This window comes from Nymphaea colorata, chromosome 3, assembly GCF_008831285.2.
Source record: "Nymphaea colorata isolate Beijing-Zhang1983 chromosome 3, ASM883128v2, whole genome shotgun sequence".
Lineage (NCBI taxonomy): Eukaryota > Viridiplantae > Streptophyta > Magnoliopsida > Nymphaeales > Nymphaeaceae > Nymphaea > Nymphaea colorata.
Genome location: NC_045140.1, coordinates 5304626 through 5317369, shown reverse-complemented (window position 1 = coordinate 5317369; position 12744 = coordinate 5304626). Strand labels below are relative to the sequence as shown.

General features: G+C 36.3%; 1 protein-coding gene across 1 annotated transcript; it reads right to left on the bottom strand.

Annotated features, from left to right (window-relative positions):
• Nucleotides 1-5299: 5299 nt before the first annotated feature.
• LOC116249641 (uncharacterized) lies at nt 5300-10496 on the bottom strand. The gene is made up of 14 exons (XM_031622812.2): nt 10340-10496; nt 10094-10250; nt 9677-9934; nt 9318-9492; nt 8818-8879; nt 8560-8723; nt 8073-8170; nt 7342-7400; nt 7099-7233; nt 6740-6987; nt 6489-6648; nt 6131-6203; nt 5994-6044; nt 5300-5787 (listed from the first exon to the last, which is right to left on the bottom strand). Exons 1-14 carry the CDS (start codon nt 10384-10386, stop codon nt 5567-5569), a joined length of 1908 nt encoding a protein of 635 aa, XP_031478672.1. The 5' UTR covers nt 10387-10496; the 3' UTR covers nt 5300-5566.
• Nucleotides 10497-12744: the final 2248 nt, after the last annotated feature.

Genomic DNA, 12744 nt, shown 5'->3' with positions numbered 1-12744 from the left:
TTATTATTTTGGGACAAATTCATGAAATACTCAAAAGTATATGATTTTGGAACACATTTTCGGGTGAAAGTTTGTAAGGAGCATATATGATTTTGGAACACATTTTCCTAGGAACATCAAGTTCTGGTTTAGGAGAACATGACGTGACAATAGTGCCAAGGGAGGCAAATAAAGAAGCCGTTTGCAGCCTTTCTCTTGCCGCAAGAGAGAGACACAGAGATTCCCTTCCCTAAGGGGGCGTTTGGTTGGCAGGAAAAGCATTGTTCAACAAAAAAAAAAAATCAAATTTTTAAAACTTTTCCATTTGATCAAACATGGAAAAAAAATTTGGACCGTTGGAGATGATTCTGGAAAAATATTTTCGGAAAAATTTCTCCAACCAGAGGGGTGGAGAAATTTTTCCAGAAATTTTTTTGTGACCGTTGGAGGAGGAAATTTTTTCTCCCTCCTCCCTCATTCTCTTCTTCCTCCTTCTTCCTCACCATTCCCATCAAACAAAGAAATTTTTTTCTAGAAAAATAAAACACAAACTGGTTTTGGAAAAACGGAAAATTTTTTCCGTTTCTTCAATTCCAGAAATTTTTTTCTAGAAATTTTTTTCCAGAAATTTTTTTCCAGAAATTTTTTTCTGACCATCAAACGGCCCCTAATTGAGAGAGAGAGACAAAGAGTGAGCATCAAACGACATGACTTGAACGTTTTTTGACAAGAAGACAAATTGTTCTTCGTATTCTTTGTCTCATGTTTGGTGTCCTTTATTTTTTACTGGGACATCGTTCCAAAGAACACAGGATTCCAGCTACCAACCACCTTTTGAAGCTTCAACTAAGACAATCATTGATTTATCATGCTTGTTAGTCTACCATGTGAAGCCTTACTTGGGTTTAAATGAAGAATAAATATGATCTATTTGTGTTTTATATGTTCCCTATAAAAAGGTTGGTTGTGGTATATGCATTTGGTTAATATAATGTGTTGAATAGAGACAAACCTTGTTATCAACTATTGGTTCAAATGTTTGTTGCTTTCATCTCATAGTTTCTCAACTGGGGCAAAGTCAATTTTTTTTTCTTATGATAGCTAAACCATATATATATATATATATATATATATATATATATATATATATATATATATATATATATATATATATATATATATATATATGTATATATATATAAAATCTTGCAAAATCTTTACTGGGGTCAATTAATATTTTCCAAAACTTTTATAGGTCAACCCAAATTTCACTTTTACAAAATCTCTACTCTGCCCATAACCCAAAACCTTATATTACCATTTTGCCACTGACTTAGATCATGGATTCAATTCAAGCCTCCAATTCAAATTTTTTTGATCTCGATCCTGGCGCCACACTCAATTCAACCCAAGCCTGTTAGGTTATCCAAACCTTTTGATCTCGATTGTAATGCCAGACTCAATACATATCAAATCTATGCCTTAAAAACTCGATCTAGATCCAAATAAAATCCAAAACCTTTCATCTAGATCAATTTGGATACAAATTGTTAATTTTTAGATCCAAGATCTCACTTTTGGACCCATTTCAGATCCAAAATATTGCTTTTAGATTCATTCTTATTCAAACTATCTCTTTTGAATCCATTAGGGACCAAAATATTGCTTTTAGATTCATTCTTATTCAAACTATCTCTTTTGAATCCATTCCGGTCCAAAATATCACTTTTGCATCCATTTGGATCCAAACTATAGCTTTCTGATCCATTCAGATTCAAATTTTCCATTTTAGATCCATTCAAATCTAACATATCCCATTTTGGATCCAAACGATCACTTCTTGATTCATTCATATCCAAATTATCCCTTTCTTATCCATCTGGATCCAAAATATCTTTTTTGGATTCATTTGGAACTAAACTACCACTTTCAAATCCATTGCTTTCAGATCTATTAGGATTCAAACTATCGCTTTCGAATACAAATGATCACTTTTCGGATCCAGACTATCATCTTCAGATTCATCTGGATTAAACTATGACTTTCATATTAAATTCAGGTCCAAATTTCCACCTTCTGAATCTAATATGGGTCCAAATCCTACGTCAAGATTCAAACATCACTTTCATGACCCAATTTGGGTCCAAATCTCACTTTCTGAACCATCCCAGATCCAAACAACACTTTCAAATCCATTCTAGGTTCTACATTGTCACATCCCATCCAGATCTAAACTTCCATTTCAAATCTTTGAGGGCACAAAATTCCCGTGCACCGTGCACAATTCCCCAAAACACCCTCCACTTCAAAATACCCAAAATATTCATGATTACTAAATTTCAATTGATTTACCAAAATTCTGCACATTTTCCAAAATACCATTGCTTTTTCTAATAATAAATAAATAAATAAAACTAGACTAAGCACATAGTGGTCGGACCTGGCTGTATCGACCATCTGTTGTTCACACACGAGCTGATGTGGCCATGCAGTGGCTGCTCATTTCTATACACGGTCACGCGCACAAGGCTGGGCACCAGGCCCAGCTACCGTCGGGTCGGGTACACGGTATTCGGTCTGACTCGGGCTCAGGTCCGAATCTAAGAAAAAGCGACCCGAGCTGGCTCGATAAGTTCAATGGAGGCTAATAATTGGTTTTTAATTTTTTATTAATTTTTATAAATATATTTATAATATTTTATTATAATTAATTATATATATATATATATTATTTTATATTTAAAAATATTTTTTAAAATTTAATCGAGCTGGACCCAAACTCAAATTTTCTGAATCGGGTCCGGACCGAGCCCAGTTTTTGGATGTCGGGCTGGCCTGGACCCTACTCATTATTGGGCCGAGCCAGCCCGATGCCCAAGCTTAAGTCACACACACGGACGACATGTATTGGCCACAACCAGTCCTGGCCAACAGAGTGAGTTAGTGCGCCGTTAGGGGCACGCAACCCATATATGCATTAAGAGAAGAGGGATATTTTTGTAATTTTTAAAAATGAAATGTTGTTTTCTGTCTTTTTCCTTTTTTCCTTTTATTTTTGTTCCCACAAAAAAGTTTTTTTTTTTTTTTTTTTTGGTGTGAGTTGGAGATATTTTCACTTCTATCCTCTCATTTTCTTTGTTCTCCTCCTCCTCCTCCTCTCTCTTGGAGTCTGTTTCTCCCTTATTGGCCTCAAATGAAAACCCTCGTAGATTAGCTCTCTCTAGTCTCTCCCTCTTTATTCTCCTCTCATTTCATTTTCACTTGGCTTTGTTCCAAGCCTCATTTTCATGTTGATTATTATATTATCTTAGTTAAGTTTTTATTTCCTTTGTTAGATTAAGTTAGAATTTAGTTTGGTTGTTATCTATGTGATAAAAGTCTGCCCGGGGATCTTTGTCATGCCCGGTCAAAGAAGAAAAGGGAGGTGTTTTTTTAAAATATATTATTTATATTAAAATGTATTTTTAATTTAAAGATAGTTTTTAACTTTATTTAGTCTTTAATTAAATGTTTGCACACACCTTGGTTGGTTGAGCTTTAAGAATGATTAATCCTTAACTGTGGTGCTAATTTTGGTTTAGAGAATAAACAATAATCCCTTAGAAACTCAAATAAGCACACTTAGACTTAATCTCCTTGTTAATTAAGTACATTTCAGAGTAAAAGGAAGATGCAAATTAAATATATTTTACTAGAGGACCAAGTTTCTTATATTCTACCCAAGCCTCTGACTAGCAAGTAGCAACAGAAATCATTTTCTTACCACCAACCTCAATGTTATTCAAACCACCAACCTCAATGTTATTCAAGGAACAATGAACTTGAGGGAGGCTATTGGAGAAACCATTGCAGTTAGAAAGCATTAGCCTGGATATCACCACTCTTGAAGAGAATCAATAGGAGATCAGTTGAACAAGATTTTTTTTTTTTTTTTTGTACATAAGAGCGGTTTAAAACTGCATTAACTAACTATAGCACGAGGTCAAGCTACACCAATCAGATCCTCTACAATCAATCAATGCAAATGACCAGGTGGATTGGTAAGAATGGTCACTCCAAGAAAAGCCAATGAGGCAAGAATAATTGTAAACTAGATTGCAAGAATAATTGTAAGATGGTAATTAGTAATGGAACCCTCTCCTCAATGAACAACTGGGGGAGGTTGAGGAACCCTCTCCTTCTTTGTTCTTTCTTATTGTACATTTCAGACTCATGAGTGGAATAGATAGTACCATAGAAGAAAGTTTATGTTATGAAAAACTTGTGACTTAACAGGAAGTTTACTTGGTACAATCATCTTCCCAGACAATAGATCTTAAATAGCACCCAAATTGAGATAGAGCTATTGCTGATTAGCAGCCTATATATGGACCTCCTCAATTGACTGACTGAGAACATTTAATTTGAAGACATTGGACAACTCCATAGCAAACTGGTTTCTTGCAAGGAAAATATTTCATGATGGTCTTCAAAAGTGGAAGAGACAGTGTTTTGTGGAACACATCTCTTGGTAAAATGCTTAATGAACACGATGAAAATAACTGTCATAGGCTTGGAATTCAAATCATCAAACTAAACTAGGCAAGTAGCCTGTTTACTTGGAGAATAGAAGCTGAGTTTGTTGCACAGATATTTCATTTTAGTGACACATATTGCCATTGAAATTGCTTCTCCCTGGAGTCAACATACTAACTCAGCATCTAATTACAAGAGTGTGGTAACAGGCTTCCGGTATAATGGTTATGCAAATCTTTTCACATATCATTAGTCTGGCAAAATAAATTACACTATCCACTATCTGTTTGCTAACTGAATTCAGAATCCATGATAAGATCATTTCATTGCAGTGGATGTGAGGATGACAATGGATGCTTTCATAGGTGCGAAATGGACAGGGAAATATAGTTCACTTAGTTTTTAGCACGCAGGGCCAGTTATCAGAGATGACACTTGTTATCAAATCTATTAGCAATAGATGATGAAATGGCTTAATGAAAACTTAATTGTTTTTGTCAGTAACAAGCCTTGAACATTGTTTCTTCTGCGATTGAAGTTGCCAAAATGAACTACAGGTGAAAATTCTTTAGACTAGAAAGTATGAAACTCCATGCATACCATTTACATGATAACTTGAAGTTGTAGCTCATTAATTCAAACACAGGTTGTAGGTTTGTAGTGTTATTTCGCTCTTTATTCAACCATCAATTTTTGAAGTGATGGATTGTGGCCATAATTGCTTGAATCGAGCACTGCTATCACTAGTTGTTCGCTGCCATCTCTGTTCTAAGACCATGATTTCAAAAAAAATTCTTAAACACAATTTCGATGAGTACAGTTTTGCTTTATGTAAGTGAAGAGGTTCCGGTATCACATTGACTCGAAAATAAACAATGGTAACACTTAAACGTACGGAAGGACTTTCAACCCCTAAATATGATAGTTTACCTGAAGCGATATTTCAATTCAACCCACATAAAGCATACTGCATGCTGATCCATGCACGTACTTCTCTGTTCTAGCGTCAATTTGACATGGAAAGTTGAGTGAATCTCCTTATACATGGTACCTCACCTCTGTGTGGATATTGCTAGTGGCATTTGAGGACGAATGCTGCACAACCATGTGCTGCGACTTCCATGGACAACTCTTTTCTTATTATCCCAAGCTGCTGATTCGTCCAAATTTCAGAACAATAGCAGGAGCCTTTCCTTATGTAGTCCTTAGGCAGCACCTTAGCCAACTCCTTGATCGTTGTTGATATTGTCATCTTACAAGAGAAAAGATTGAAAAAAGATAGATATATTTCACCTAAACAGAAACAAGATGGCCAAAGGGTTAGCAGGTTTGAAACTAGAAGTATGATATCAATATGAATCAGTTTATACAATATGCATTCAATAGAAAGAAAGATCCTGAAATGCCCAATCGTGTGCATCATACAATACGATAACATTTCAGTCAAACTTTTCATAAAAAGACATTGAATAACAAATTTGCTTCAAAAGTATGCTGACCTTTTCTTCCAGTTGCAATCCAAGAACGGACTTCTCCTTCATATTTAGTATCTGAAAGAATCATTCAGGAAAGCATATATTAGAGATGATATTTAACAAAAGTAAGGAAATTTCAAACAGCATGAAGGATGGTTTACCATCTAATATGTGCTTAGTTGCACAGAGACCATAATAGCTATCAACAAGCTTTCCATCAACATAATCCCAAAGCTGCCAAGTGAAGCAAAAATATTTCTTTATCTTTTGATCGAAATTTCCTGATCCTAGACCAACAGTGGGCAGAAAAATGTGGAAGAAAACATCTGATCCAGGCTTAGTATACAGAAAATATCTTGAGATTGCAAAACACCATGAGCTTGACGCAAAAGTAGTTAACATACTTCAGACATGCAAAAGAAAAATGGCACACACATGAATTCACAAAGAATAAATACGTGAGCATTATCTGAAGCACTAATGGAAGTTTTTTTTTGTGAGGAATAGAGGTTAATCAACCTGGTTAGCACTATATCTACAAGGGGAAAATTTCATGAAGGCTGATTTCTCCATGGAATTTCTTCTGTCTATAGAAGAATCAAGACACAGATCATCAGATGCAGCTGTCACTAAATGAAATTTTCCAGAATATCGCCTTTCATATGCAATTTGCTCTTCCCTACATCATAGTATCATATTATCAGATCACTTGAAAATCACTGAAAAGAGGACCTAAAGCAATTGACATCATACAGAGGAAAAATTCATACTCTGTTAACAAAGGTTGACGTTTGTACAGACAGAATCTTGAAATATTTTCTCCAGCTATGCCTTCTTTCCAGCATATGTGATCTATGTCTCCATTATAAGCTTCCAAAATGAAGCCCCTTGCTCTCACATTAGAGCAACTAGTTAACTGTAGATCATTATTGACATCCTCGTTTTCATCCACAGGTACAACTGGCCTTGTTATCTGAACATTCTCACAGTGTGGACTCTTTGCATGGACAAAAGGATACTGAAATTTAACCACCAAAATATCATCATCAACTGAGAATACATTAGCTGCAATTACTGACACAATATATTAGTTTGTCTAAGGCTGTCATGCTAACTTAAATATAAGTACCTCCATGTTGTTTCCACTATAGGAGTTAATTTCCAGAAGGGTGGGACTTGTTATAAGACCCAGCGTTGTCTGATCAATTTGAGTCAGATCCCCTCCGAACATCAAGGGAGACTTGAACATCGACCACAAAGTAACCTGCCACAGGGGGGAGAGAGAGAGAGAGAGAGAGAGAGAGCAAAAAAAGGGATACATAAAGTCTCAGCAAATGAAACACAACATTTTAATTAGTGAAATCACTTCTACCTGTGTCCTCTGCTCATCGATGGTGAGATTGCACTTTCTGTGAGGCCCTTCATTTGAACCTAAAAGATAGTTACCTGTTGAATTAGCTGGCCATTGCAATGCAAACAACATATATCAATCAAGAAAACTAAAACAAACTAAGGGGCATTTGGCAGTCAGACCAGTCAGGACCTGCAATTCAGCAGGTACCTATTTATAAATGCTAGAACTCATACGGGAATCAAGTTTTTCCAACAGCAGCAACTGGAAATTTCATGTAACATAGACACATCGGACACAAGAAGAATACACATGATATAGGATGAGTTTCATATGGGAGACAGTTTATTATGTTTTCCTAAAGAAAATGATAGCCGTAGCCTTAAACGCTATGGTTGATTGGACAGTTCAGGACTACGTGTTGCGTGTGTGTGAGAGAGAGAGAGAGATTAAGAAAGATGACAGAATACAGAGGGAGAGGCAGTTTACCGATATCTTCCAATGGTATGTGGTTCACTAATCATCCATACGGGTTGATGCTTCTTATCAACAGATAAGGGTTTCAAGCTGGTCAGCAAATGACCAAAGTTCAAATGTTCAATATTTACTAAGCAATAGGAAGGATGTGCTCTGTTCTCTACCCAGACCAATATGAAAGTGGATGCCCTCAAGAAATATGGTAGCTATGGCATCATAAAGTTTGTGCTTTTATGAAAGAACTAATTAGTTTATGATGGAAAGGGATGCCTTACCAACATCAGTAAGCTGGCCAAATGGTAGCATGTCCATGTCTGGCCATGACTTTCCCTTTAGTCCTTCAGCACCAATTAAGTGAGAAGAAGCAAAGTCTCTGCACAAACAAAAAAATATCGGTTACATAAAAAAACTACCCTGATCTTTTGAAGCACAAAAATTTGGCATCAAATATGACAAGGATGTGCAATACATTCCATTTCTTATGTGTGTAAGGACTGTAAAAAATGGTAAAGGGAAGCATATTTGGAGACCAAAAATTAAATAGTTTTGAATTTATTAACTAGTACCCATGTTTTTGGTACCGGAGATATGAATTGGATAACCGCATAGAAAATTCAGCAATTTTTTTATTTATATGTTTTAAACTCATGAATTTGATTTGTCAAATAACTTGGTAAATTTTTGAAAAATCTGAAGACTATTAAACAGAACACCATAGGAACATAACAGTATACTGCATAGGTGGATTAGAAATAACCATGCCTGGATATATTGAAGTGCCCTTTGATATGTTCCCATGCATCCCAATCATCACCGGTTATCCTATACATGTTCACCCTGCTACTAATTTTGGCAGCCATGGCTGGCGTAACATGTGTTCCAGGTGAGAGAGAATATACAATTGGACGACTTATTCTTTGTAAAGCCTGCAAAACATTCTCAGCCCAAACTTTGTTGGATTCTTGTGATATATTGCAGGTACGGTGAAAAGCAACTGGTACTTCAGAGTTTGTAAACTACCTCAGATACAATTAATATCTCGCTTGTATCTAGATCATCACCAAAGATGCAATCATGCTTCACTGAAAATCAGCCATGTTAAACAAAAGTATGAATTGCAAATTGAAAAAAGAATATGATAACACATTAGAAAATAAATCTTTGTGCCCCCTAAAGCGATACAAAAGGACAAAACGGCTCATAATATTGTTTAACATGATGCTACCACAGCACTTCTTAACCGAAAAGACCATAATGATAAATTATTTAGGTTCTATGGTTGACTTCGGATATGAAAGGTCTGAACAACATATTTCATCACGCATCACGATTTTTATACCTCTACGTAGAATAAGTTCATGCTGACTACAATTAAAGCTGTCATGCAATTCACCTTTGATCAGGTACAGCTTTTTATGTAATCAGCAGATATTCCATTGCAACAAAAGCAAAGTATCTATAAAGGGGATGTTAGGCAGAAGAGCTGATCAATACTGCAAGATAAACGGTTATGGATTTACCAAAATCAACACCCCATTCAGCATATTGATGATAGAGTGACCTCAGGAATGCTCTACCAGCTCCCTTATCAGTGTCTACGGCCATAAATCCCTGTGACATCCAAGGACAGGCCCTCTCCTTTAGGCCAATATCTTTTGCCTGCCAATGCCGCTCTGAATCGTTGTATTGACCTCCCTAAAAGGTTCAGTAAGGACTTCAATAGAAGAAATGAAAGGTACGAATCACAAAGCACTCAAGTAGACAAATCTTCTAAAGGCGTCTTGTGCAGCTAAACTTATAAAGAAGGCTCTGTAAAGAACCTTTTCCCCCCAAATGGCAGAAGATCGTCATAAAGGAGAAACATTAGAAGGCCACGTACCGTGATAACATCCAAAATGGGGGTGTTGGCATTGACTGCTTGGGTGCTGATACCCCTCATGACATGAATCCCAAATTTCAAGCCCATCTTGTGAACAGCATCAGCCACATTTTTGAATCCTTTGCCACCTCTCGAAGAAGGCCACCTCTGAGGATCAGGAAGTGGCCTTCCCCATGTATCAATCACATCAAATCCTAGAGAGTTCGAGTATGCTCCTTCTACTTTCCTTCGATACCATAAATAGTCGACCACAACATACTGGAACCAGAAACAGCAGAAGCAAAGAGAAAAGAGAAAGGAAAATTTTATATTTCCACTCACAAAAGTGATAAAACAAAAACTACACCTAACAAATGGCGAAATGAACATGATGGTTTTTTCTTTTAGTGTCCTTTACTCAAAGTGCATCTCTGTGACCTTATATCCGTGGGCAAGCAGTTTCTTGGAGACAACATCTGCATTCTGCAAGAATTGCTCCTCTGAGATAATCCAAGAGAAGGCATCGTATGAGTTCCACCCTCTTGGAGGAACACTGGCATGTCCATCAGAGCTAGACGGCTCCGCGCTACCGATCCTGAAATGGGTCAGCTCATATCACCAACAACATCATACTTCCAAGGTAAAAACTTGAATGGGAGAAACAGATAAGTAGACAAAACTTACACTAGTAGACTGGTTAAAATAACAAAACCAAGCGCAATGGAGCTCATTCTAGTCGACCTAATGGCTCTGTTAAAGCGACCTGAAACAGAGACGCCTGAAGAAAGAGAATCTGTATAGTCATGTGCAGTTCGCCGCAGTATTTATTATTCGTTTTCGCTGTTTTTTTTTTTGTTTAAATTGTCATGATTTGTCTTTATCCTTCCAAATGCACCAGTTACTGTCCCCATGTTTTCAACTTTTACAGTGCGCAGCTTTCGCAATAGATAAGGCAGGCCGTCAATGTACATCTTCTTTTCTGCCTATTCACAGCCATTGCGTCCTTATATCTTAGAGAAAGATTTGTGAACATCATATGATCGAAGGATGATGGGCTGATGGCAATCTGGAAAAGCAAGCAATGCACCTAACATAAATGGCGGAGTGTCGTTTTTCACATTCTTATTTGCTACCGACAGATCCTGCCAAGCTGTTGAGATTCGAGGAAAACTTGTGTACTGAGATAGCAAATAAATTAAGGGAGAAAGTTGCACGGTACGCAAATGAGGGAAGAAATGTCCTCTACAATTATTTTTTATTTTTAACATTTTTTTCCAGTGTAAACTAAAATTATTTTAGTCATTAACCGTGCACACTTTTGACGCATATAACCAGGTTCCATAAATTCTCTTAAATCACAACGTTTTTGCTTTTGTTGGTTACTTATACCCTCTGGCTATATGTGATTTATGTGGTTTATTTGATGACGATTAAACCTTCAGACCTTCCTTGAACATGTATACAAGATCTCAAATTTTTTTCAATAAAGAAAAAAACTCAGCTGGCAGATTAGAATCTGGAGACTACATCAAGTTTCCTAGATTTGATCACAACAACTTAACCTTCAAGAGTGAGTAACTATACATAATAATCTTGTAGGAAAGATTTCATCCGGTTACAATCAAACGGCGAAAAAGCTTCTTCTCTAGTATAACTGTAGCAAACCGCTTCGTATATTCGCATTTCTTGATTAGTATCACACTTGGCAACTTTTAAACTGAAGTTTCACGCTTTGAAGCCTAGCGTGGCGTCGTTCTTTTAAGTTAAAGAACGCTATTTCACAATCTCACAGTTATTTTCTGTCGAAAACATAGCCTTTATCTTATGTACAATCTTAAAATTAGAATCTTCATAGTTGTTAGCAGAATTGTGGCCCGCACTAGAAAGATTCAAGGAGACTTTTAAACTTGAAGATCCAAGTTAGGGGCCTAAATGGGTTGAGTTATCTGATTACTGATCCAAATTTAAATCCATTTAATCGCACTCAACAGATAAATTCAGATCGCTTACTAATTGGATTCAGATTTGTTACGAGGTTCCACAGTTGAATCCAAAACGTTGACATCCCCATATTGAAATGCAAAAGCTGCTCTATCACAACCTATCACCCTTTTTGGGACAATCCTAAATGCACACCTTTTCATCATCAGCTTGTGACAAATAGGCCTATTTAGTTCCTGCAGTATGAACTCATGAAGCTGTGAGTTAATAGCCAAAATGATTAAAATATGTTGAAATTTGTGTTGATTATTGGATTGTAGACTAATTTATGGCATTTCTTATTCCTTCAATCTTTTCAGTTTTTACTAGGGTTGTTCAACGAGTGGAGCTAACTCGAGCTCGACTCAAACTTAATTCGAACTCGACTCGTTTATTATACAAGTCGAGTTCGAGTTAAGAAATGAACTCGACAACCTATATAAATCGAGCTCTAATTAAGTGGACTCAACTTGGTTAAATTCGGTTAAGCTCGAGAAAGGAAATATATAAATCATTATCAAAAGTACTAACAAAGTTCAATGTCTTTTTGTTTCTCATCCACGCCATAATCATTCTTGTATTTTTGTGTGTTGGGTAGAAAACGACAGGTGTTCTCTCTCTCTCTCATATATATATATATATATATATATGAGAGAGAGAGAGAGAGAGAGTTGTTCGGATGAGTTATGGTTAGTTTTGCTTTCACCAAACCGACACTCTTTCTTCAATATTAATGCTAAAGATTTTATAAATTTTCGACCGCAACCCAGTCTTTTACTTGTCGGATTTGTAGTTAACTTCGGACGCACCCAATCTACTTAATCATTCAGTGGATCGGACCAGCCATGCAAAAGCAAAAATGATGGCTTTCCTCTGATTGGAATGTTGGTAGGTCATATTTGAATTGGATATCCGACAGATAGATATTGGGAAAAAATTTAATACCCAACTAAAAACTCAGTTCAAATTTAGATTGGAAAAATGGCGTCTAATTGGATTCAGATTTGGTTTTAAACAAATATTTGTTCGGATTTGGATTCCAATCCAGGTTTAGTTTTAAATAACTATCATATATCTAATACCCATACATTTGAGAGTTTGGTTTTAAC